The sequence below is a fragment of the Poecilia reticulata genome, linkage group LG10, assembly GCF_000633615.1.
Source record: "Poecilia reticulata strain Guanapo linkage group LG10, Guppy_female_1.0+MT, whole genome shotgun sequence".
Classification (NCBI taxonomy): Eukaryota; Metazoa; Chordata; class Actinopteri; order Cyprinodontiformes; family Poeciliidae; genus Poecilia; species Poecilia reticulata.
The window spans coordinates 17,830,686-17,857,720 of NC_024340.1; the positions used below are offsets into that span (position 1 = coordinate 17,830,686).

At 38.0% G+C, this 27,035-nt stretch overlaps 1 protein-coding gene across 9 annotated transcripts in view; it reads right to left on the reverse strand.

Annotated features, from left to right (window-relative positions):
* Window positions 1-27,035, reverse strand: part of diaph2 (diaphanous-related formin 2) — a 450,956-nt gene that overhangs the window by 390,041 nt on the left and 33,880 nt on the right. For 8 of the 9 annotated variants that reach the window (XM_008420583.2, XM_017307147.1, XM_008420584.2 and 5 more), the window contains one exon: window positions 21,346-21,366. The exons of the other annotated variant lie outside the window; for it this stretch is intronic. In XM_008420583.2, coding sequence (XP_008418805.1) covers window positions 21,346-21,366 — 21 coding nt within the window. The remainder of the gene's footprint in view (window positions 1-21,345; window positions 21,367-27,035) is intronic. 9 annotated transcript variants of the gene reach the window in all.

Here is a 27,035-nt window from a genome sequence, read left to right on the forward strand (position 1 = left end):
TAGGTAAAAACCACAAAAGAAAACTGACAATAATTTACATGCTGTAGAAAAACTCTGCAAGACTAATCATTCTAGGAAAACAAGATGCTCATGTATGTTCTGGACACAAATAATGCTGTGAAAAACATTCTAAACATTTTTCAAATTCAAAATTTTCTCAATGGTTTCAGAGTCAAGACCTGCTTCAAAGTGAGAGCATGATTTTCTGCAGATAACAGGAAGGCTGAAGAGAGTACCGAACGGCTGTTCCCATTTTATCTGCCGAGCTTCCAACGTCTGAACAAGAACTTATTGCAAATGTTGGCAGTTGTTCAAATACATCAGTATGTAAATATGGCTCTATATTTGCAAAGGCATACACCTGGAGGTTTCAGTCGCTGTTACATTCATAACAGTTGTGCTAATCACTAACGTCACCTCTACAATTATAAATAAGTAATGACTGGTCACATGACAAATGCAAAAAAAATGTTTTTAATGTTGATCTTCTGTTTAAAAAAAAAGATAAACATTTGCATTGGCAATCAATTAAAAATTGTAATCAGATTAATCATGCTCTAGTGCTGTGATTAGTCATAATTAACCTTGCAAGCTTAAAATGTAATCACAAACAAAAATGCATGTTTTCCAAAACTGCTTAAAATGTTTTTTTGTATCAAACCAAACATCTCAGTTTTCAAATTCAGGAATTTTTATAAGAGGCAATTTTGTTTGAACCGCAATTTAGAAATACTAACCATTGCCTGGTTGTGCTTCAGTGGAAGGATAATTAAGTAGGCTAAAATAGGCTAAATACTATCCTGCTTTTATCCAAATGTCCATTGCAATGTTTTTTAAAACTGTCATCTTTTCACTCGTGTTTCTGACTTTGCATTGTTGAGCACGGTACAAGACTGTGCAACGCTCTGCTTTGAACTGTGTAACACGCTCTCTCCGCTGGAAACAGTCTTTTAGGTCAAAGTAGGTCATGCATTATCTAATATTAACAAGCTGAACTTTTTAGATAAATTGCATGTGTTAACATTGACAGTTGTAATAAAAATCTAACTTTTACAGAACCAGAGGATCTGAAATTGGCCACGAAATGTGGATTGAGCATTAGGTTTTCTTCACAGTACTGAAAAATAGACCCATTATTCATTATCCCAAAACAGCTGGAATCACAGGATTTACATCGTTTTAGACACGTATTTAAATAGAACAGCCAATGAAATACCAGTTTGAGAACACCAGTAAGAATGGAGTGAGTTAAGAGGCTTAGTACCACAAACAGATCCACCTAACTGGGCCCTGCCGGCTGCCCCTGGGCCCACCCCATGCCCTCATTATCCTCCTGACTCCCTCAACTCATCCTCCTCCAGCACTGGTGCTAATCCAGCCTGAGGGGATAGGACGTAAACCTGCCAGAGGAGTTTCTACTAAGGAGAGAAACCTCTTCTGAGCACTCACACTGTGGTGTTGTAATCACTCAGAAAATAAAACTGAAAATGTCGGTCGACCCTGAAGACGTGAGCAGGTGAAACCCGAGTGACTTTTAGAAAGCTTCCGTTGATTCAGTTAACCAGAAATCAAATGCAGAGAGGCAGATTGTGTTCTCAACAAAAGTCCTAACTTCAACTTTCTCGTTTCAATAATGCATTCCCAGGCCTTTCAATATGCAACAGCGTAGAGTATTTATGCAGCCATTATTGAGTTCTATCAACTAGTAGCCCAAGATAAAAATCAATAAATGATGGCCGTTGTAAAAAATGTAAATTGATTTGCTTTGATATTTGATGTTTTCCCCTCATTAATGAAACATTAGGTCTGGGAACAGACTTGTTCTGGGAAGACTATGGTTCCTCAGGTCCATAATGACCAGCGAGCCTTCTCCTCTTGTATAGAGCTTGTATAGCTCTCAAATAAAAATGAAGCTGCAGGCTATTCCTCAGTGTATCAATCAATGTGACTAAGATCTGAAGATGCATGAAACAAACCGATAGGCTGGGGAGCGGCTCAGTGTTTGTGTTTGTGTCCAGTTGCCAGCATGTAAAGCCATGTTTGCGCTGAGTGTTGAGGATGGTTGGAAGGCACTGTCAGTTTTTTTATATATAGAAATGAGGCGTAGGGTCAGCAAAAATGCTGTGCTATTCTCTTACCTTGTTACCATGCATGAAGTCTCAGTCAACAGACCTGGACCATCTGTCTTATTATCCACCATCCTTGTTTTTTTGTTTTTGGTCTCCTCCCCCCCATAATCCAAAACTTCATTTGTGCTTTCCGTCAGGAGTTGCATTTATGTATAAGATACAGACACCAGCTGTAATTAAGAGCCACAGTTTAAATGACTATGCAAAGTAACGCTTTTGAAGCATTTTGGACTTAAACCAATTTGCATTTTTCTGCTTGAATAAATAAAGTCTACTTTAATACTTTAGCTGGGGAAGAAGTTGAAAAGAAGACGTGTCAATTTGCAGAACTAAGAAGAAAAAAAAAGCAATTCATCACAAAACAAAAACAAGCTCAACTTTTCCCAACAATTTAGCCATGCATATTTTTCACAGCGTCTTGCAGAGTTCTCATCTGTATCTTTTAAGATAATGTGTTATACAAAGAACAAACACTACTGTATATTTTCTTCACCTGGAAAAAAGAAATCTGTGTTGAAAAACTACGCATGTCGCTGTTTTGCCATGAAGCGCTGCCATGCTTACGACAGAATTACAAACCAAGCCTTTAATTAGTCCAGCAAAGTTGCATTTTTTTCTTAACGCTTTGAAAAACAACTTTAAAAACGAGACTATTGGCTGTTGAAACCATTTTAAAAACTACATCTGACCAAACTGTCATGCAATAGTAGCTTAAAGTATTCACAAACTTTCTTTGTTTATACGTTGTGATTTTACAATACCCGTTTTGTTCAGCCAGACTTGGACCTACAAGAGATTTCTACAAACTAAAAGGCATGTAAATGAAATGAGAGGAGTGATTAGGTGAGAGGCTGCAAGTGCAGAATATGTAATAATATCATAATGGACACCAACGCAAAAAGGGTACCACTTTACACCAGGTACATATCATGGAAAGAAGGATGGATGAAAATAAAGTTTGACATTTTTCTTAGCGTCATTCTATGGCATCACAATCAATAAATAAAATCATTTTAATAACTGAATTAAGGTCTCTGAAAATGCCTAAACTAGAGGCATCAAACTTCAGTTCTCCCTGGCCACTGACTTGCCAGTTTTAGATGCGTCCCTGCTTCAGCACCTCAAACTCAATTATTAAATCAGGTGTGCTGACTTAATAAGAGGGCTTGAATTACCTCTTCAGCATGTCAACATGTCCTCCAGGTGCCTGTTAGTGGCTCAATTTAAATCAGAGGTGCTGAAGCAGGGACAAATCTGAAACTTGCAGGAGACTGGCCCTAAAGGAGCAGAGCTTAAACCACTGCACTAAGCAGAAGTCCAGAAACCAGTCCAATGTATCGGATAAAACAGCATTCATAACTCCAAAGGCTCATTCTTGGGACAGTCTGTATTTTTAGATCTCGTGTAGAGACACAGACTCTGTAAATCATGTAAAGGCCCCTGTCCGTGCTGAAAGCGAAATCTTTTTGAACTAATCATGAAACGTTTATGCCGTGTGCAGCTGTCAGGGACGAATCAGAATGAAGCTGAAGGCAGCAAATTAAATAAAAAATAATAATTCATGCTAAAGACTAGCACATATACATGATTTATATCAGCCAGCAATAGCAAATGGCCTTTCCATCAAATGTGAGGGCATTGTCTTTAATCAGAGGGTAATTTATTAACTCCCCATTTACAAAGCCATAAAAGTAGCAATCTAGTTCTTCAATCAGAAAATGCTATAAACTGGAGGAGTGTTTTGTGAACAAAGACACCAAACATAATCATGTTAATCTTAATATCCCATTAAAACAAGTCAGCCTGGTTAATATACTAAACACTCATGTATCCAACAGTCATGTTTAAATACACAACCTCTATATAAATTTGTTGCATCATGTTACTCCCAAAAAACTCCATATACTAATGTGGCTATGAGTAAAAACGAAACCACATGAGGCGTCTGGTTGTCTGCATGCAGAGTCCAGTTTCTGAACAGCAGCAAACTGTGAATGTCTCCAAGAAGCAGCTCTTTGGGACGAGTCATTTCTCATCCACACAGCCACAAATTTTTGTCCTTTTGGGAGTACAAAGCCCTGTAATTGCCTACTTCCCCACTTGAGCCTCGTATAGCAAAATGTTAATAACAAACTGATGAGAAATTCATTAAGGCCCCCAAATAAAAAATCTCTCTACGATAACGGGCGAGTACATTATAATTAAACTGATGCCTCACGGTTTTCATTAGGCCGTGGAGCCCGGCAACTTGAACCTTTGAGATGAATGCAATTGAGCGCTATTGTTTTACTACTCGTTAGATGCTAAAGTATGAAACAGATTAATACAATAATTATATAACTCTAAGGTCTCTTTTCGCTGCAGCCTTCCGGCAATACGAGACCTACGAGTTATATAAGAAAATTAGCTGACAAGAGAAATGCACTGTGGCAGGTTTACGCTAGTCTCCAGAAACTAGTTCAGTCAGAAATAGTTATGGTGCTGACCACTGAGAGAAAGGGACAGGCTGGACAGTGTAATTAGGCTTTTTTCCTCCTCCCTGTCTCGTACTATATTCCCGTCATTTACGTGACGTGTGCTACTTTCCCTCTCCTGTGGTGTCCACCTCCTTTTGTGCTGAACCTTTCCACCTATTCTTTTGTCCATTTGACTTGCCAGCTCAATTTTATCTCATGTTCCCGATTATTAAAATACCCTAAGAAAGGCCGTCTCAAGAATGTTGTGTGATAATTTGCATATTTTATCAAGAAAACTTGCATTTTTAAATTATTCTGCAGTGTCTTAAAAAGTCTTCACAACCCTTGACATTTACCATGTTTTGTGTTGTTGAAACTAGAAACTTGACCGTATTTTAATGAGATGTGACAGAACAAAACAAATACATAAATAAGCAATATATTTTTTAACAATTAAAAAAAAATCTAAAACATTTGTATTCAGCCTTCCCAAGTAGAAACTTCTCAGTATCTCCTTTAATTGTAATTACACTACTGATTTGCCCACTGAGATTTATTTCATTCTTTGTAAAATAGCTTATACTCAATCAATTTAAAAATACATTTATCAATTATCAACTTTTTTTTTTTTTTTTTTTTTTTTTTACAGATTACAAAATATCTTCAGGTCTAGACTTATTCTAACAAAAAAACATGTTGTAATCCAAACCAGGGGTCTGTAACTGCAGTTCTCCAGTGTTACTGTCCTGCAACGTTTGGACACATCCTGCTAAATCACCTCTGAATCAAAAGGTTGAATTACCTCCTTGGCATGTAAGTTTTGCAAACAAATCATTAACCACTCATTTAATTCAGGTGTGTTGAAGCAGGAATGCTTCCAAACATTGCAGAACAGTGGAACTCTGTAGTTGCAGGACCTGATTATGGACCATTTCTTTGCAGCTCTGGCTGCATGTTTAGAACAATTGTCCTACTGGAAGGTGAGCCTCTGCCCAGTCCAAACTCTTTTGCAGCCTATATTAGGTTTTCTTCCAGGATTGGCTTAATTTGGCTTCGTCCAACTTGCTTTCATCCCAACAACTTCCTACTGCCACCACCATGTTTCACTGTTCAGATGCATTTGATTTCAATCTCATCCAACCAGAGAAGCTTCTGAAATGTTTGCTCCGTCTCCTACGTGTCTTGTAGCGAAATGGACACAAAAGCCTTCATGGCCAGGTTTGGAAAGTCTATGACTTGTGGCTGTAACAACAAATAGATTATTTGGTATGAGATGTGGATTGCTGCTACTACTCTAGACTAATCATGGCCTCTTGACCACTTCTATGCTGTCATTTCAGGTAGACAGCAATGTCTTGATGAATTTGCAGTTGGACTATCCTCCTACCATTTCAATACGATGGATTGATCAGTGTTTTGTGATTGTTTCATAACATAACCCTACTTTAAAGTCCTCTACAACTTACTCTCTGACCTGCCTGCTGTTTGTTCACTAATGTTCTCTAAAACATCTCCGAGTCCTTCAGAGAACAGCTGGCCTGACACTGAGATTAAATTATACACAGGAGGATTGCAATTCTAATTAGGCGATATGAGCTCTGGGTATATATGCAAGCCTCGTTTTTCAGGTTTTCATCTACAAAAACCTGTGTGTACTTTTTCTTTCTACTTCACAACTAAGCTAGAATTTGAGTTAGTCTAACACATAAAATTTCAGTGAAATAAAATGTGATTATAATGAGACAATGAAAGCTTTTCCACTGGATGTCAACAGCCTTGCAACCTGCAAGAGGTTTCTGCCAGCAGGTTAGGTCCATGGCCAAATTGTGAAGACAACCTCAATCATGTCACTAATAAAAAAAATTAAAAAAAAACCCAGCCAACCAAACAATTCACACATGGCAACGGGCAAAAAGCCTTTCGTTAGGCAGGATTTGAATAGCACTTTTATTTCCAATAACCCTGAATAACAAAGTCTGTAGATCTTGCAGTTTAAATGCAAATAAACAAAAACATTCCTCTCTTACATATAAGGTCACCATTTTGTAAACTGACTAATAAAAAACACAAAATTATTCAAAAAAACCACGCAAGGATGTCAATCACAGCTGAAACACCAAAACATATACCGGTGTTAAAACATTGACCACTTGAAAACAAGCAGGTTGGACTATAACTTGGAGGATGCCAAGGATGGTGCCATATTTAACTGTCAGCTCCACATATGAATAAATGAAGCTATTGTCATTTGACCTCAGGGAAGTGGGGAGGCAAGCAGGTCACACTAATGTAGACCAATAATCTCTCCCAGAGTCATTAGGATGATCAATGCCGTTCTAATGAGATAACATCTGGAACAAAGAAACCTAATAGCAGACAGCTGCTGGGCAAAGTGAGGCAATTAGGGGAACATTCAGTGATGCCAACTAATTCTGGAGTCATTGTGGCCCGATTTTGGACCCACATCATGTTAACATCCAAAAAAACATGTTGAATATTTCACACCTCATCTCATAAATAATCATGATACTGTAATATCGGTGATAACGCGCAGGAAGGGATAGGAATTGAGAGGAACAAATACCTCAAACAAGCTCAGTTTAACATGAATGCTTATCGAGCGGCACTAAATTGGTCAATTACGGAGAAAATCTGTTTTGAGGTAACCTTTCAGCTTATTAAATAAGCTATAAATCAATCTTTAGAGCAGAATGAGTGGCTGGCTTTTAATGACTAGACGTGTCTAATCCCTGTTTTTCTCTCTGCTTTCTTCCAGCTTGTGTGTAAGGGAATATGGAAAATAGCTACACACAGCAAGATCAGGCAAAAATGTTAATTTCACACTCTGGAGAAGTTGCAGAAACTTCTAAGGGTGCAACTTGAAGGAGCAAGGAGCATGGAGGCTGGACATAAGTAACCTTTGTAGAAGACAAAAATCTGAAAAGATGTGAACAAAAAAACATCTAACTCCAGAAAGCAGCGAGCAAAGAAGCTGGATCCAATTAGCCCAATGCACGGAAAAAAGAGCAACATCGAAAAAGGCATTTCTTAATAGACTCCATTAAAAAAAAACTCTTTAGTGATCATGAATACGTATAATTACTACTTACAAATAAATGCTCAAAAATTGGTTTAAAGGATACTCCTCTGTTAGACCCCAAAGCATTAATTATATATAATAAAGAAAAAGAGAGGATGAAAAACCTTTCAGAAATGTCAGTCAGCCTTGGCCCTGAATTGTGTTCAAATGCTTTTATGTTATTCATGGTCTAATATGAATTTCAATAAACGCACAGATAATTATTAGTCTGATATGAAACTAAATTCTTCGTTGTCCATCCTTTTTCAACCTTGTTTTAACAATCAACTGTGCTAGGGGGTGGGAGGGTTATGAAACTGATTGTTATTTTCTCAGTTATCTCCATTCTTCCATGTCTTTTACAAGGTTCTGGACGTTTTGTCGTTTTCTAACCAACTCAGTTGAAATCTCTCTAAAAGACCAAGAAACAGCAATTATATTTATTTTCCATTTGATGCTCAGTATCAATTTAGTTCAACTGAAAAAAAAAAGTCTATTAATCCCAAAGAGAAAATAAATGTCACTCATATCGACCAAGACTCTACAGAAAGAGTAATTGTGGATGGCGATGCTGTGGGCAGGAAGGATCTCCAGTACCAGTCAGTCTTGCAATGAGTCTGAAGAAGCCTCTGACTGAAGACCTTTGCTGTATGAGAGTCTCATGACTGTCAAGACATTCTAATAGCTCAATTTCCTCTTCAGCAGATATGTTGTACAGTAAAATGCCCTGGATGGATGAAACCATCAGTTATCGGCAAGCAACGCTAATCTAGCTCATTTACTTTCCAGAAAGCAGCGACCAAGGAAACAATCCGTTTGGTTACATGGACAGAAAGCTGTGAAGAAATGGTTTGAACTTCCTCCTTCTCTCTCTGCTCTTTGGCACTTTTCAGATCCCCTGGGACTTGAGGTCATAGTTCAGGTAGTTCATGTTAACTAACTATGCTAATCACATGGTCCCAGTTGTAAGAACAATACTTTATTGCCATGGTTACTCTTCATACCAACTGTCCCAAAGTAATAGTCAGTGGTGATGAGCTTCAAGTCTTTGACAATGGAAACCATCCTATCCATCACCTTAATCTTTTGCTCGCTTTACAGATTCTTCAACCGACTGAAGTTGTGTCTCCCTGAGCTAAATTTGTCAGGGCTATTCATGATTTTAGTTTTACACTATAACATTCTATAGTAAAAAAAAAAAACTGTTCATGCTCCATTTTCACAAAATGCCATGACAGAACCTTTATAACTGCCATTTTTTTAAAAAAAATTTGAAGATGGCACTGATTTCTACAGTTTACGTACAAAAATGTCAGTCAAATGTGCTGTGTGCAGAGATTAGATACAGTACATACTAGAACACATTAGTATGGGTGGTTGGGGAAAAGGGAAGAAATGTATCAGAGTTTGAGAGCAGTCGACACTACAGCAGCACTGCTCCTCAGAGGGAACGGTGGCAGCGGTAAAAAAGCTCCCAACTAACAGTAATTGGTTTTAAAATAATAGAATTCATTACAGTTATGCCGCTTGTTCAGAAATGCAAACAGGGGGAGAAAAAAAAAAAAAGACTCACTAGAGACTTGGGCTGAACTGCTTCACTAAAAACCACGGGGAGATGAAAGGCATAATTTAAATGACAATTTTAGAACCTTTAGTTCATTTATATCAGAAACTTTGAAGATGTTGCAGAGATAATAACATCAAGATAGTCTTTCTGCCTATTCTTTTGTTCTAGTTGAATGGCTTTGGAAGGAAGTTTTTCCCTTCTCAGTTTCATTCTTTTGTGGTGGCAAGTTCCTCCTCCTTCTCCTCACACAGAGACATGCGAGATGACACACAAACAACCCGGCAAACACCCGTCGTCGGCACAGCCAGCCGGCTGAAAGCTAACATGGGAAATCATGACAGGGAAGAAGAAAAACACCTCACACATGACACAGAACTGCCTGCACGTCTTATTAAATGACTGGGTGATTACACCACATCAGGACGGAGCCTCATAAGGTTTTTAATCCCGGTCCGGCTGCGCGACTCAAGGCCGGCGTACCCGCCCAAATCAGCATTAAAAGACCGTTCCTCACATCCGCTCAGGACATAAAGAGACAGGTCAGCCATCGCGGTGTGATTGGATGTCGCCCCTCACGCTGTGTCCATGGCCAACATCAAGCACATCGCCGTTTGGAGCACTATACATCTGCCATCAAATGAGCCTTGGGCCAATATCAAGTAATTGGCCCCATTCAAACAGAGTGCTTGATTTACTCCGACCACCAGTCGATGGAGGCAGACGTCTTTACAACATATGTGGAAATAACAGCAGGGGGTGAACATTGCTGCTCTGCTATTATATGCTTTATTTTACCTCATATTCATCTGCAAAAGCAACAATACCATATGGCTTTGTATTAAAAATTGATTCAGCACCTCAGAGACAAAAATGACGAGGCGGAAAGAGGTGAAACACAGAACGTGCGAGCCGCAGCATCGCCGCTCCTTCAGCCAGTCTCGGTGAAAGTTGTAGATAACCGAGAGCGTCTCCATCGCTGTTAAACCCACGAACCGGCATCATGTAAAGAGCTTGGGGTGTCTATAAACAAATATGACTCACGTGTATAAATAAGTGGGCTCAGATGAGCAATGGGGCTTGAAGTTCATCTTTCTGAAGGAAAACATATTACCGAACGCAGTAAGATGCCAACTTGGCGTCGGTCTGTGGGTGTTATGCATTAAAGGTTTTGTATAAAGACAACAGAGAAGAAAAAATGTTTGAAATGACATGGCTTTGCAAAAATGGATACAGAAAATCAGTGAAATGCATCAAATATGTTAAATTTAACAACATATGCATCAGTCTGATCAGCACAGACAGTGGTATGAAGGAAAGGAAAGATATCTTCCATGTTAGAGACAATGTTCATACAGGATATATTTTTAAAAAACAACAAAAAAAAACAACAAAGAAAAACTAAACATCCAGACTCATTACTTCTTGTTTACAGTAGCAAACTAGTGATCCAAAAAGGCAGACTAATTGCAGCTGAAGCATTTTACAATTCTTCCACCCTTTAAACCTCAGATGTCTAGGAAACTGTATTAATGGCACACCTAGCTGGCTCAAAGGAACCCAGTAAGACAACTGCATACCAATAATACAGCTCTGTGCATCCAGAAAACCTGACAATTTAGTAGCCATCCACTGCCACCAAGTGCTTAACTTTGGTACTACAGCTCTGGTCAGACACCTGCAGTAGCCCCACATCCTGAGTCAGACCATGATTATGGATAATCACCTTTATTTAAAGACCTAACCCAAACTGTTTGAAGTGCCGTCTCTCTTATCACTTTTAAACCTTGGCAGAGAGCAACTGAAGATAAAGAATAAAATGTGCAATTTGGAAAAGAAAAAAAAAAAAAAAAAAAAAAAAAACTAAAGCCACTTTGGGACCCCGGCAGTGTGTGGCATGCAGAGAGCATCCAGCAAGGATCAAGAGCGAGTATTTCTGACTCGCCCCTTATCGTGTGCCACAGCTGAACCGTTTCACCAACAAACCTCAAAGCAAGTCTCAGAATCATCCATCTTTATATCTAACACAAGAAGACTAATTCGTTATTTTTTTTTTTTTTTTCCCTGCGCTCATTTACTAGCAAGAGACAGAAGCCCGTCCAACCAACCACATGGTGCCGGTTAACGGCTTAAAAGTTGCCAATTTAACACTATGGTCATTCTCTTAAGCGGGAGACGATAAAGAAACCACAAGCCAGACAAAAACACAGCTAGTAAGGTTGCTTGATCATGTCACCGATCTTCAGAGGAGAGATCTGTCTGAGGAATAAGGGAGGAAACTGGCCGCTGATGAGGCGATTACGTGGCTTTATTCTTGTGCGTCCAAGTACAACCGCTCTGTTAGTGAGCTCAAGCTGATGGGCAGAGAGTACACCTTGTTAGCACACTGCTGCAGAGAGTGGACTACTAACCTGAGCTGCAAGGTGCTGTGAAAGTTCCTGGTAGAAGTCAGAGCAAACTTTGCATGTGGTATAAATAGACATGCATGAAAAAGAGGTTTATGAACTGAAGCATTTTATCAACTCCCCAACTGCAAAACATCCTCCAAGCAAATCTCAACGTACACAGAGCCGGCATTGAGATGAAGATGACATCTAGTTCAAAAAAAAAGAAAAGAAGACGCACCATCAAACAAAGCAAATAGCTTACTAAATATACACAGATGTAGAGGATATCTAAAAGCTAAAGAAGCAAATAAAGAAATCGGGAATGACTAGAGGAGCAAGCAACCATAAAACATGGGGATACACAGAATTTCACAGCTGTGTGAACAGTTAAAGCAGATGCGGTGGCTTGTGATGGTAGATGCATACTGAGAGTAGGGTTGTAAAAATATGCTATAAAGTTTATGGAGCCTAATGCGGCCCCACAGGAGCCCCCCACTGAGCCGAGCACGCCGACGGAGCTGCTGAGTGTGTGACAGAGCTGTGGGGGAGAGATGTACAACTGAGCAAAGCCAGTTTCCACAAGGTCCATCAGTCGTGTGGGGATGTGCGTACAGTAGAGGAAAAATTTAAAGATACGCAATCAACAGAACTAGGAATCCTTTTTCTTCTTCTTCTTCTTCCTCCCTCCTGCCCCTCTCTGGAAATAGTGGGTGTGTATTTCTCCATGCTGAGTCTAAACCCGTGGTGCAACATCCAAGTCTGCCAGAACAGCACAGAGAAAGTTGGTACTTATCACATGTACGGCTACACACAGCAGTGTGTGCACACACCAACACAAGCACGGCATCTATAAAGCTCTGCCATAGCCTCTGCTCAATCCAATATCAGCATACTGTGACCACTTCAGCCTTTCATGTTCCCTTCAAAATAACGAGATCCAGCTCTGCTCCTCTGATTGAAGAGGAATGATTGTTTCTGGCTTTGAAAAGACGATGTTTTTTAAAAAGTTGTGTCAAAGGAAATAGAAATATAGAAACAAGGAGATATGGGCCAGTATGAGATTCACAGGGTCTGATAATCTCAGGTAAAGTAACTTTTTCACTGTGGAAACACAAAAAATATTTCCGTTTTACTGCAAACAGAAAAGCAACAACTACACCTGCAACTGCTGCTTAAATTATACAAGAAGTGTCTGATAATGTTATGACAATTGTTGATCAGCGTTCTTAGTTTTTGTTTTTTTTACAAATGAAACAAAGGTACATATAATAAACATGTAAACGTAGTAAAAAAAAGCTTATTTTTTTGTCAGTCATTTCAGAAACTAAAACCCATTATATAGATTTGTTCCAGTCATATTGGTCACTAAAAGTTTTTTTTTTTTGTTTTTGTTTGTTTTTTTTACTGCAGACATATTTACCGATTCGCACATGTGATAAGAGAAACCGTGAGCGTGAACAACCAGTTTGTTTAGCAAAGACTCTTTTGGGGCGTTTCCACTTTGTGTCAGATGTCCATGACTCTTTTCTGGACATCTGTCAAGTCAGCAAATCTTCCCCATGCTTGTTTAGACCATAATGTGGTAATTATATATTTATGCATTAAAACATTGATATAGTATATACTGTTAGATTTTGTTATAAGGACATATCGAAGAACATTGTTTATTGCGTTTACATGCATGTATTCTTGTTTTTTTGTTTATTAATTTGTTTGAAATAAACAATTTAACAAATTAAATTCCAACCTTGTGCTTTGTAATATTCCACTTTTATGAAACACAGAATTTAGACGATAATGAAAACCAAATATTCAAAGAAAAAAAAAATAGCTTAATAACCATCTCACTTCCACAAATGAGCGAAAAAATATTTTACTTTTCAACTATTTTCTGAAAGATTTAGAAATGTAGATACAGACAGCTTAAAATACCGATGAACTAAAACTCAAAGAATAACTGCTCATGGCAGAGTAACCTCGTTTCCCAGGACCCCCAACAGGAGCTGAAGTTGACCTAATCCCTCCCACACAGCCCACCCGCCGTCGCAGCTGAACTCCAGCTCTTCCACAGCATGTAAAGGTCAACCCCAAACACAAATGCCTGAAGTCAAGCCATTCACAAAATGACGAGCAAAAATAAATTTAGAAGTCATCATGAAAAACGTAGAGTTTAACATCACACAACACAGGCCAGCCTGCTAGTTAATAGTAACTGGACAGTTGCCTACAGTGTTTTTTTTTGTTTTTGTTTTGTTTCAATGTTATTTCTTACAGAGGAGCACATACAGCTGAGATTTCCTCCTGAGATCAAAAATAAATAAATAAATAAAAATTAGATGATGATACAAGAAGACAAGCATGCAGTTTGGATTACATTTTGAGATTGCTGAAAATGCTTTTGAAAGTAGAGCTTTTCAATTATTCACTTTCAGGAGTTTTCTGCAAATTTAGAAAAAAACTGATTTTATGAAAACTAATACAGTCTACTACTCGCACGCCAACTATTTGCTTTGTTGGAGGGAAACCACTGCAATTACAGCTCTATTTTACAGTTCTGTTTTGATTTGTCTTGACCTTCCATTACACAGGAAAAAAAAAAAAAGTTGCCTGCTATGCTACAGCCAGGCACTATGACTGTATTTCTCCTTTTTTTTTTGTTAGACTTTGCTACATGGATGACGATGAAAACGAAGTATTTGTCGTAGAAAATATCCTAAATTATAGAGTACTGACTATAAGCTGCTTGCAGATCCAAAAAAATGTTACATTCATGTAATTACTTGTACTAAAAATGTGTAACCTGAGCCATACCTGTAATCCATTTGTCGAAGTACTATAAAAAAATTCAACTCTACTAAAAGAATGTAATATGTAATTTAAAAGTATTCAATTTGAAAAGCAAACGACTGCTTACATCCATCTTGAATTTTTAACATTTAGTTTGCCGGAAGAGAACAGCGTCATGACTGATTGTCTTTGTTTTATGATGTGTTGCTTGTTATCAAACAGCAATTCAATTAAAAGTCAATATATGTCTTTGTAGGGCTCTGCTGAACTTTACCCTCGACCTTTAAAAAAAAAAATCACATTGTGATCGGCGCGTCCATAACTCCGAGTCAACGTTCGTTTCAGATGCAATGCAGATTCTCTTCGGAGATGCTGAATTCACAGGAAAAAGTCACTGTGACCTTGACAAAAAGCATACAGAAGTTCTATGTAATTAAAAACTGAAAAATATCTGAAAAAGAAAAAAAACTTTATTGAATAGATTTGATTTAAATAAAGCTTATATACTCCTACGTGAAAAAAAAACACCAAAACATTTTTACAACCTTAGAGAAACAGTGTGGGACACATATTAAAGCTGATGCTACATGCAAACAGTGTGCATGTAGCATCTGATAGTTATATGCTTTTATAATTCAGAAATGTTTAATTCAACTGCAGGCTTGCTGTATTATAGAAATATGTGGTAATTCGCAAAGCAAGTCTTGGAACATTTTTTAAAAATTGAGGCAGTGCTGCAGAGATCTGGACTCATCTTTTAAGGCAGAGGGGACTTCTGCCGCATCGCCTTCTGCATTTGAATATAGACATCAAAGAAAAAACCTATCAGTAAAGCAGACTGGAAGTAAAAATCCTAAAACTATTAAAGAATTAAAGAGAAGCAGTAAATATTCATACGCATTAAAACGGGAAAAATCCTGACCCTGCGTCCCCATTTACCAGAGGATTGTCAGATAAATCCTCCATCCGAGAACTCCAAGACAAATTTTTAAGTCAGAAAGATGAACTCTAAAATAAGCTTTCAGCCAATCAAAGAACAATCTAATTCAGACAGTCCTCTGCAGAGCCTGCTTCCTTGATCTTAATTTATAATAGAATGGTGAATGGCGAACACTGGCTTAGGGCATGAGAGGCACACGCTATTTATTAATTTTTCATTGCCGTCCTTTTAAAGCATCAAGGACATTTGCCACATCAAATCTCCTCAACCTAAAGCCCCCAGTTTAATAGCTCGCTTGAAACAAAAACACTGTAGAAAGAATAAAATATTGGAGGGAAGCTTGGATTTCTGAACATTTTCACTTAATATTACTCATATCTAATATTTAGTGACGTTAAAGTGATTGGAGTTTTCAGCTTTTGCTCCAGTTGGGTGCTTTGTAAACCTCCATTCTCCAACGAGTTAAACTAATGAAAACACAAAGGTTATTTAACTAGGGAATTTTTATTTTTTTAAAGTGTGTTGAATTAAAGTCAGTTTTCTAAATTGTTCATCTGGGAAATACAGAAAAAAGCACTTCTAAAGACAATAACTTGATAATTACTTACCTTAATTAAGATGAAGATGAATTGGTTTAAGTGAGACAGTGAACTTAACAGGAAAGTTAAACAGCATTTTGAAATTAAAAGAAATTTACAAATTAGGTGTCTTATATCACAAAGAAATGCCAGATTTCTTATTACATTGCACTCCGTCAAAAAATAACATTTGTGGTACAATTAAATGCAATTCAATATATACCTGAACTTGTTTGAAAGATATAAAAAGTGGATGTTATTAATCTTTGACATTCTCAAAATAAAAATACTATTCCAAGGTTAAAGATCCTAAAACCGAGTTTTACCGAGTTTCCTGGTGTCTCAGGAGTTTGTTCTGCTTTTAGTAAAAGATTGTTTTTTTTTTATTATTTTAATGCAAAGTTGAGGTAAATATTGTCACGTGGAAAATGGCAGAGAACGCATTTAATAAAAGCAGGTTTTAGGACGCTTGTAATTTGTCATGATTTATTTGTTTTTAAGTCTCTTAATAACTTGGCAACATCTCATCTCACTGAACCACTGCATCCTTGTGTTGCAGCTCGTACTCTCAGGTCAGCAGATCAGATGCTGTTAACGGTACCTAAGGTTTTCTGTAGATCAAGAGGTGAGAGAGGTTTTTGCAGTGGCGGCTCCAACACTGTGGAACGGTTTGCCTCTACAAATCAGCCAGGCTCCATCAATAACTGTTTTTAAATCTTGTTAGAAAACACACACGCACACACACGCAGACAAACATTTCTACACCCTGCTTGCTGTGCAGCACTTTGGTCAAGCTCATTATTTTTAGGGTGCTTGATACACTAATTTGATTTGATCTGTAAATAAACTATGTACTTCATCAATGAATAGAGTGTTATTTCCCTTAGTAAATTATGGCAGTAAATATAAAAATGCTCAGCTGCTGTAATTAATCTAACTGTATGAATGTTTATTTTCATTGGCCGTGGTTCTGATCCCATTTTGAATCAGTTATAAAATATGACTGTATGGTGGCACAAACAAAACTCTGCAGTCTCGTTTCGGCTTGTTCAGATGCATTTTATTATTCAATGTTAATGTAAGTAGTTGAAACCTTAATGTGTCAGCATTCTGTCATTGTGTAAAATAACGAATTTATGTTATTGAGCCGTTTTATGCTTCTTCTTTCCAACATTCATGTGTCTCACACATCGCCGGCATCACTCAGAAATAACTGGTTATGGCAGAAAGTTTTGTTCATTTGTAATCTTTTAAGGTGTTGTTTTGTTGCTAGCTGTGGTGACCCTTCAGTGCCCTGAATACACCAGCAGGCATAGAGACAAGATGGCTACCTCAGTGGATATTGTTCAGATCAGTGTCCAGTCAAGGTATATTGATAGTGAAGTGTGTCAGTGAAGTAAATATTTAGAACACCCACCAATTAGGTCATTATGTACCAGTGGTGTATCTAGTTAGGACAGGAAATAACACTAAACGTATTGCATCATTCTAAGCTATGTAACCAAGACCTGAGTGTTAGAACTTTCCCTTTTCCAGCCTGGAACTGGTCATTGTTTGAACATGATCCGATCTTCAAGATAAAAGCCCGGAAAGGAATCATCCACCTGGCGTCTCCACAATCAGAACCAACAAGCAAAGTTTTTAAATTTCTCACAAAACAAAACTAATTTTTTTTTTTCTGGTACTCCATCTTCCTCCAACAGCCAAGAAAACATGCATTTCATGTCTATTGGTCTCTACATTGCCCTGAGGTGTTTAATGTGCGTGGTTGGTTTTTCAGTTTGTCTCTGAATCAACATGAGATGCTACTTTCTAGTATTGGATTAGAACAGAAACCCTGGGTCACAGTGATTCTATTTTAAAACTGTGACGTGAATGGAAAGAAGATGTATGATATTATTAGAAATGGGTTTTAAACTGTTGATATGTCAGAGAAACATACTTCTACTTTACAACTGGCAAAAAGATTTTGAGTATACACCTTTAGCCCTAAAATCACACCCAGTTTTACTCAGAAAACAAGAACATGTCAGTAAATTAGATCCGCTACAGTGCAGCCAGTACTGACCTTTTCTCTCTGGTATAAGGCTTTTTAGACTCTTTGGTCAAATCTGCACACTGACAACAACATACAGAGAGCAGTTGTTTACACAACCCTATTTACCATCGCACAACCTGACATTTCAGAGCCGGCCGGCATCCAAGCAGTCATCTGTCCAGTCGTACAGGTATTGATCATTTCCTGTGGCCTGGAGATTTTCCACTGCCGTTTCTTCAACAAATGGATCACACGCCCTCTCACGCCAAGTCTCAGCAGCCCCCTGAGCTGCAGAGTCTGTCATTGGATGAGACAAGATAGAAGTCTACTTTCTAAAGCAACGCAGCAGCAGACGCTGATGGATAGACCTCGACTTGTGACGTAAATCAGGCCAGTGGTTACGGACTAATGTGAAACCGCTGTAGAGGTCAGCAGACAGCAGCAGGTATCCAGTGTAATGCATTCATCCCAGTCTATCTGGAAGCCTGTAATTACCTGAATGTGTTGCTTACATCTTCCCTACTTTTTGGATGGAACTTGAAAGAGAATGTGAGACTAGTGCTGCGGAGCTGCGGAGCACACTTCCACAATGGTCGGAGTGATGAAAGTCAATTCACAGCGTTCTATTCCTGGCTCATTCCTTACTAGCGGAGGAGAAAGTGCCAGAGAGATTTCATGCCTGAGACAGAGGAGTTACACTTGTGTTTTCCCAATGGACCATCAGAACCAACACTTTCCTTCTAGCACATCTGAGAGCCCTCATCGCCGCATGCTGACAGCGTGAAAATGGGAATCTGCCAGGAATATGGGGGGAGAGGGGTCCTCGACTAGACCACGATTGGCTAACCAGGCTAAATACTGTTTCTTCTATCCTCTCTTTCAATGGGGCCTTCACGAATGAGAGCTCATGGCTTTCAGTACACAGGGTCTATTTGGATTCTCACAAAGGTTAAAAATCCCAGGTCAAACACTTCTTGGGAGCTTTTGAAATGAAAGAAAGTTATTGATAACCAGGACTTGTCGTTCTGAAAGAATGTCTTCGTATCTTAGATGAGTGGTCATGATCCAAAATGAGGTAATTTTGTCCTTTTCTATTTACCGAACACAGCGTAGCCATTACTGCTGATTGAAACCTACTATGTGGCCCATCCAAACAGTCAAGGCAGATAAATCCATTGCTGCCATAGAAATAACCAAGCACAAAAAAGACAGTTTATGAAAGGCTGAAAAATATGAGAGCATGGAGGGAGCAGGGGCCAGATCCCAGTGCACTGTTTAACCTTGTCCCTGCTTCTCTTAGGTCTTACAGTCTTAATCTTTATAAAGTCCTTGAAAAGGCAATGAAAGAGCACTTTAATCGACGCTACTTAAAGTCGCAATTTCACATTTCAAAAGACATTTACTGTGTGAGAAAGTTTATTTTTTTATTCTCCATTTTTCACTGAAATAATTTTTTTAAAGACTTTTGAAGGCAATTAGAACCATACAATTAAACGGCTACATAATGTCCATAACTCAATTAAGCTCCCTGGTCAACAAAATTAAATGAAAATGTTATAATAACTTTCTGAATTAATTTTATTTTAAACAAATTCCACCTTTGCTTAGAATGCTGAACAAATGTAACTCTTCTAGGAAGTTGAGAAATTATGGAAAACTGTTCCCTACGGGGAGAAATTCTGCTTGTGGACATCGGTGCTTGTGGTTGCAGTGAAGCCCTCTGCTCTTGGTTTTGATGTTTGAAGGTTCTTTGCTTTAGATATACAAATGGGTTGATGAAGCAAAGAGTTCACAGCCAGAAAAAAAGTTTCTGAAAGCTTAAACATCTGAAATGACTTAAAAATGCTAAAAGGAACACTGTAAATCCCTGTGCAAAAATAAACAGCTTAGCATGGTGCACAAGAATTTAACCAATGATGCCAATTACTGTCCGTCAGGGTGTTAAAGTCTTCTATTCCCACATCAGTGAACCCGATTTAAGTGGTAACTAACACCTGACCCAGACTACATCAGTCAGGAACAACCTACTAGTCAATAAGCATGTTTTTTGAGCAGCACTGGAGTTGTGCAATCATACTCAGCAAACAAGTTTGCAGTTCAAGTTTGAAGCACAAATCAGTAAATAAGTTGGCTGAGAGTTAAACATATTTCAATATGCGTAACCATGTTATGCAATAAAATCAGCTGTATTGAATTCTCAAGTAATAAACATTTACCATTAAACTCCATGATGAGTAATTGTGGATTATTTCAAATAAAAGGAAATGAAGTGCACAACCTTCATGATTTGTTGTGGTTTGTTTTCCTCTTGCAAACGTTATCTGCAGCGGCAAGTGGTTTTATATAAACATAGACCCACCTTGGAACCTCAGAAAGATTTTTTTTTTTTAGTTTTTTTTTCTTGAAATATTTCTCTTTTTCTTTTCATCAACTTATTTTATTATCGTTTTTGTGCAGCACTTTGGTGCACTTTTAACCCCGTTTTTAAAGTGCTATATAAATAAATTTGACATTGACATTGAAAGACGAGTGAAATGTTTCGAGCTAGATGCAGGTTTTTATTTAGACGACGCTCATTTTGCTTACAGAATCCAGCAGGACAACAGAGTCTCTTTGCAGATGAAAAGACAATAATTGATTATGGTCTACGCTTCCATTTTTGCCAGTACGCTGACAAACATAAATGATACTAATTCAGATGATACACATATTTCACCACAACCAAGATTTGGTTATTGAGTTCCCTCCTTATCTCAGTCAAACCAGCTGCAGTGAAAACAAATTCAGAAATAAATGTCTCCAATAAATAAATCTAGTGACATTTGGTGGAACAAAAAAAAAAACAGTACGCTCACTGTGGTTTGGTCCGCAAGTGCATTTTAGTTCAACTTCCAAAAAGTCTGTTGTGCTGCATTAAAATAAATTGGCAGTATACACTGAGGTTTATATTAACCTGAACCATCTGAATTATTTCTCTAAGCAGTGGGTGAAAGATCCAGCAGAATTGTGCATTTGTAAAAATCACTGAAGTTGTATTATTAACAGGTAAAGAGCTTTTTCACAGCATTCAATGAAAAGAAACGCTGCAGAAACCAAGACAAGACAGTACAAATTTTTTTTTTCAATCAACACATCAACATGCATCTTTAAACACAAAGCTAAGCAATGACCTTATATGCACAGTTCAGAATATGCTCCCAACCAGCTTCACAGCTGAAGATGCTGTGGTGGTTGTGTGCATGTGTGTGTGTGTGTGCGTGTGTGTGCGTGTGTGTGCGCGTGTGTGCGCGTGTAAAATCTGTGTGTGTATGCATGGGTTCATAGGAATGAAGACAGATACAAAGAAGTAACAAGATTTGGAAGCCAAATAAATAATAGGCTACTTACCGCAACTTTGCTCCCAGTTATCTGCATGCAGCGATCGGCGGAGAAGGTTAATGTGCAAAAAGACACAAACAGCACAATCGTTAGTAGGCCAGAGAATTATCCATTACAAGTTGAGGCATTAGCGTATCTGTTGTGACAACACAAAAATCCTTCACACATTTATAGCTCACTCGGTTTCACTGAAAATGTACAAAAGCAAACAAAATAACTCTTACAGCTACTACTGCATACTGAAGATTATGTCTGTTGTTGGCAGCTGCAGGTCATCTATTGTTAAATTATGAGCAGACTGAGATATAAATTATGAGATGTAAATATCAAGGCAAAATTTCCTTCGCTTCTGCAATAATTTGACAATGTGGACAGTAAGAGAAGTGAGAGGGTAAATGTCTTTGATTGGTCGATGCAGATTTTGGATTCTTACCTAAACATGAACACTTGCTACTGCGGGTACAGAATGTGAAGAAGGTCCCTTTGGTCTAAAAATCAATCTTCTGCCATTAACAGTGGTCTTCAGATGTCACATTTGTGTGGCAGAACTACCTTGAACCCATGCAGTCAGCACAATTCCCAGGGTTTAACCTTGTTATCTGTCAATAGTGGCAGGTAGCAGAAGCGATTTTCATTACTGCAACTGTGGGACTTGTTTCACAGTGGGAAGGTGTCTGTTAGCAGAGTAAATGTATTCTAATCTGAGGCTGAGCTCTTCTCGCTCTACAACATGCTTCTAGGGAATTGCATTCTGATTGCAAGAAGTTATAGGACACACTGAGCCATTTCCCCCCTTCCTTTCTACGGTTTTTATACGAGGCAAAGAAAAAAAAATCTAACTTTTATTTTCTTTTACAGACATTCTCAAACTGTCCAGGTCTGCATCCATTTATTGCAACAGTTACCCTTTCCTTCACCCTACTAAATGTTCAGAACAGCCATAGAAGCAGTTTAACGCAACAATTTCTCTATGTTTTTAGCAACTATTGCATGTCTTTAAAATGGTCCAGAATACAACAATTGCTGCAGAACGTACATCTATTTAACTTTAAAACACATTTACAGCAGCTCTACCAAACAGACATTATCTTTAGTGCGCCAGAACACAACATTGGAAGGAGCTTGAAGGTGAGAGGCATCGGTTCAAATTAATGTGTGTTTTAGGGGGGGGGGGAGGACAAGTCGTTGGGTACAGTTGTATTACAAGGTCTGCACAGCTTGTTATAGTGACAGGTTTTCTGAAATATCACAAATAACAGAACGCCAAAATCATTAATGAAGTTTTTCCACCTTTGGTCTGACCTACTTCTTGAACAGCTCCTTTCAAAAGGAGTTAGAAAAATATTTTAACAATACTGTTGCATAATTCTCAATACACACAAACATACATTTTATTTAAGCACATTTTTAAAATTAACTTTTAAGGTATGATTTTATCATTATTGGCACATTTTGCCCACATATTTGCTCCTTTTTATTTACAACAATGCCCTAAATTTGGCTGATATTCTGTGTGCATCTCTCTTCAGATCGCAAAACAGATGCAGGTCTGGGCTGAGAACCAATCTTCTTCTGGTGAAGTTATTCTTTTGAAGAATATTTCTTTACATTTCCAGCACAAGCCTGAAGGATTTGTGCCGACATGAACTGTCGTTTTGACCCCAATTTCGTAGAAAGTTTTCAACCTAATTTTAGTAGTTTCTACATCTCTTTAGACGTTTTCTCTACTTGATGCTAATGATTTGATCCTTTTTAAACAGACTGAGATATGTTCCACAATCACAGGATATGTCTTTCCACATGGTTGTTTAAGAAATCAGAAGTTGCCCTTTGAATCAGCTTGGATAATAATTTGCTGCCAATAGGAAGCCACTACAAGCGAATGGTCTAGTTAAATCCAAGTGTTTTTTTTGTGTGTTTTTTTTGTTTGGTCAAGCAGTGCATTTCACTATTATTTTTTTTATTGTCGTTTCCCCCCAAAAAAGATGTCAGTGTTTTCAATTTTACAGGCCACTTTCAAGGTAGAAAAAGTTCTGAAACACAAAAACCTGCCATCTTAAACAAGGAAATGTAGGCTTTTAATATCCACAATAGATGCTGTACCTAATTACTTGCACGTTTTCCTCTCAAGACATCACTATGTACCACAAATTGTATGAGTACTGCAAATTAATAATCATTAGTGGTCTGGACTTTCTTTGAAAACTGTACGGGCCACTCAGAGAGGAAGGCTGGAAATTGATGGTCACATGAAAAAAAATGCAGTAAGAAAAGAATGCAATAATGAGCAATCCCCCCTTACAAGGCCTTACATCACATCCTTCCAACATTAAACAAAGCATGTTCATAATTTAACACAAGACTCAAAGTATGTATTAGCAGCATTAGTAAAATTTGTGAAATTAGCATTTTTGATTAAATTTGCACAAATGTAAAGAAAAGGGCTGTAAAAAAAAAAAAGGCAGCAAAAAAAGAAAGGCAGCAGCTCATGCAAAGCTAATAGTTAAAGACATTTAAACATGACTCATGCAGAAGCAGAGTTGGATTACACGGTAATCAGTTCATATTTAAATGAGCCAGGTCTTTGCAGAAGTTTTTTTTTTTTTTTTTGCAATACTCCATTTGTATTTGGAGTAATTTGCCAGACCCCTGCTGGGGTAAACCTTGTAGAATATGAGTCTGTATTTAATGTTGCATGGCTTGAGAGAGAGAATAGCTTTAAATTGTCTTCAAAACACATATTTTGCAAGAGTAAGAATTGTCCTCATTATTTCAGGCAAGCAAAGTTTAAAAGCAAATGTGATGTGTCAGTACGCATCAGTGATGGATAGAGATACACCAGTCACCTAGGACATTATGAAAATCTGTCACATATCAAGTTTCCTTTTGCCACAAAGGCAACAAAAAGCCGAGGAGATGTTGAGCACCATAAATCTGGCACTGACAACCAAGTGTCGATTTTGCAAATCCTGTAAACTGGCGTCTTGTTTCACTAGTTTGAGATTCAGATAATTTAGAGACCAAATCAACCTTGCTATTTTGTTGCTGAAATAGTTTCTGAGCAATTCCAGCAGCAGAAGGGCTCATTATCCTGTTCTCACAAAGCACAGTTTCAGATCAGGTAAATAGTTTATTGAAACATCTAAATCAACAGCAACAACCAAGGTTTTCCAACAAAGCATCAATCAAAGCCTTTCATTGCTGCTGCTGGATGGCTCTCTGCTCATTGTACGTTTTGGTGTTCCTCAGGTAAGAAGAACATGAAAACTTGATACAAAAAAACTAATTTCGGTCTTAAAAAAAAAAACGTTTGGCTCGTTTCATCTGTACAACTTTTAATTATATCAGCCACTTCAGCTGCTATAGGGCGAGTTTTAAGACTGGCCATTATTTAAATCATCAGTGGACCTTCACGAGTTTCCTTTTGTTAGACCACTCTTCGAAGGACCAGAGAACTAGGAAGCTGCCATACTCTACAGAAGCTGCATATTATCTGGAGATTCTTGTAACCCTGCCATCACAATTTAAAATTTGGCAAAAAATTTGCTTAAATTACATTAGCCTTTTTTTCTCCATAATATACAGGCCAACTACCACACCTCAATGAAATGTCACCTTGGAGTGATCATATTGTTTTGGCTGATTGGTACATGTGAAAGCTGTTGGGTTTTGGTCAGAAAGCATGTTGGGGAGACCAACATCTGTGGTGCTCCACCAGTATTTAATCATTTAAATTGTGTGCTTCCAATGACCTGAGGATGTTGTTGTCTGCTTAAAGAAACAGAGGAAAATATTTCAAAATGTTACCAAACCCGCAAGGGTGTTAAATTATAATAAATGCAATAAAACAGTAAAGAAGTAAAAAAAAAAAAAACAACAAAGTAAGCCTTTCATAAATGATGGACACTGGAGACACCACAGCCAAACTGAAAACCCCACAGAAAGATAGAAAAAAGCCCAGAATGTTAAAAAGCCAAACCACCAATCTACACTTTGTGCAACATTTTATATTAAGCCCATTACCAGCTACACATAACTAAACTGCTGAAATGCAATTCCTTCTTTCAACTGTTCCAAGTTTCAAACTTTCCAATGGATTATTAACTCAACAATGTAATAAGCGATGCTGATCAGAACTCTGTAAGCCGTGTGATTATGGTTTCGTAATGTGTTAAGAATTAGATAAAAGATTGAGATTTGCTTACAATTTAACACAGCCTAAACATTTTTCACAAACAAGTCTAACAATATGCCACAAGCTGTTACAACTGTTACATTTTTGTAGTAATTGCTGCAAGTTTTTGTAATTGCTGCAAACTGTTACAACTGTTGCAAATTGTTCAATAGAAATCCTCAGTTTACTGCTGGATGGTATGATAAAATATTCCTAAAAACTATTTGAAAAGCCCACCTAAACAATCAAATTGATGCAACCTCCGGTGGCATTAGTAGATATTACACATTGTTGGGGATCTACAGTAGCCCTGTACTGTAACTGCACATTTGCATGAGCCTGCATGAACAGCTATTTCTTCCCTGACACAGAGTCCCCTCCTCCCCTTCTCCTCCATCAGCTCTATTAAATGTGATAGCAGGGTGCAGACAGACATCACATTTTGTCCTCTGTCCTTTCACTACACAGATTATGTTATTCATTTGAATAAAATATCTCTGCTCACAAAGCATAATGGGCCCTGTGAGGAATTCAATCATCTTGGATAATCATCATTATCAATAATGCCAGTTAATTACCATAACAATGAGCAAGGTAATAAATGACGATGTCAAGGCAGAGCTACCAGGTTCAGGAAACAATGAAGAAAGAAAGCACTTCTCCTCTTCAGAAGTGCTATGAATATCACCTCTGTAAGGTTCTCCAAAATCTCTAGGAAAGAGGTCATTTCAATATACTGTCAAACCAAAAAAGTACTCATCTAAAATATTAAGAAACTGCAATTGAAGCCAGATACTTAAGACAATTTATCCAAGCATGGTATGTGTGCAGTGTCAGAAATGGTGAGTAAATGGCTCTCCTATACCATATCTGTTGGTGTTAACTTGAGAAATGTGATTGTTTACTTCATCTCCATCATTCTATGGTCAAAGCTGTTTGTCAGACTTCAAGTCCATACGTTTCTTGCTCTAACAAGCACTACGTAAAATGAATAGAATGGGAGCAAATAAAATCAAGAGTGATGCAATCTGTTAATTTTGTCTGCACTGCTAACAAGACGGTCAAAGAATGTGACCGTGAAGCTTAAGGCATCTTCAAAGTGGTCTGTGTTTGAACAAAGACCTGACCCCAGTAAGCTCTCCGTCACAAAGCACTTTAGAAAAGCATGACACCCACATGTTTATTTCCTGTCAGACTACTGGAATGCAGTGTGTGCGTGAAAGGGGTTTATGCTATCGCTTTGGTGCCAGCAAACATGAGTTGGGTCACGTTATTTTAAAGACAACATTTAGGTGTTTTAGAAATCCAAAGGACACAGACTTCCGTTTTCTGCTCTTGCCAGATACAACCATGTGGTGTTTTGAGCAGCAGAAATCCTACGTACCCAATCAGGTCTGCCTTGTTGTCTCCAAAAGCAACAAATGTTTTCAGTGGGCGACAGATTGCAATTTTATATTATTCTTCAACTGTTACCCTTGAGTCTTTAAGAGAAATAAATCATTTAATAAGACTCTCTGAAATGCAC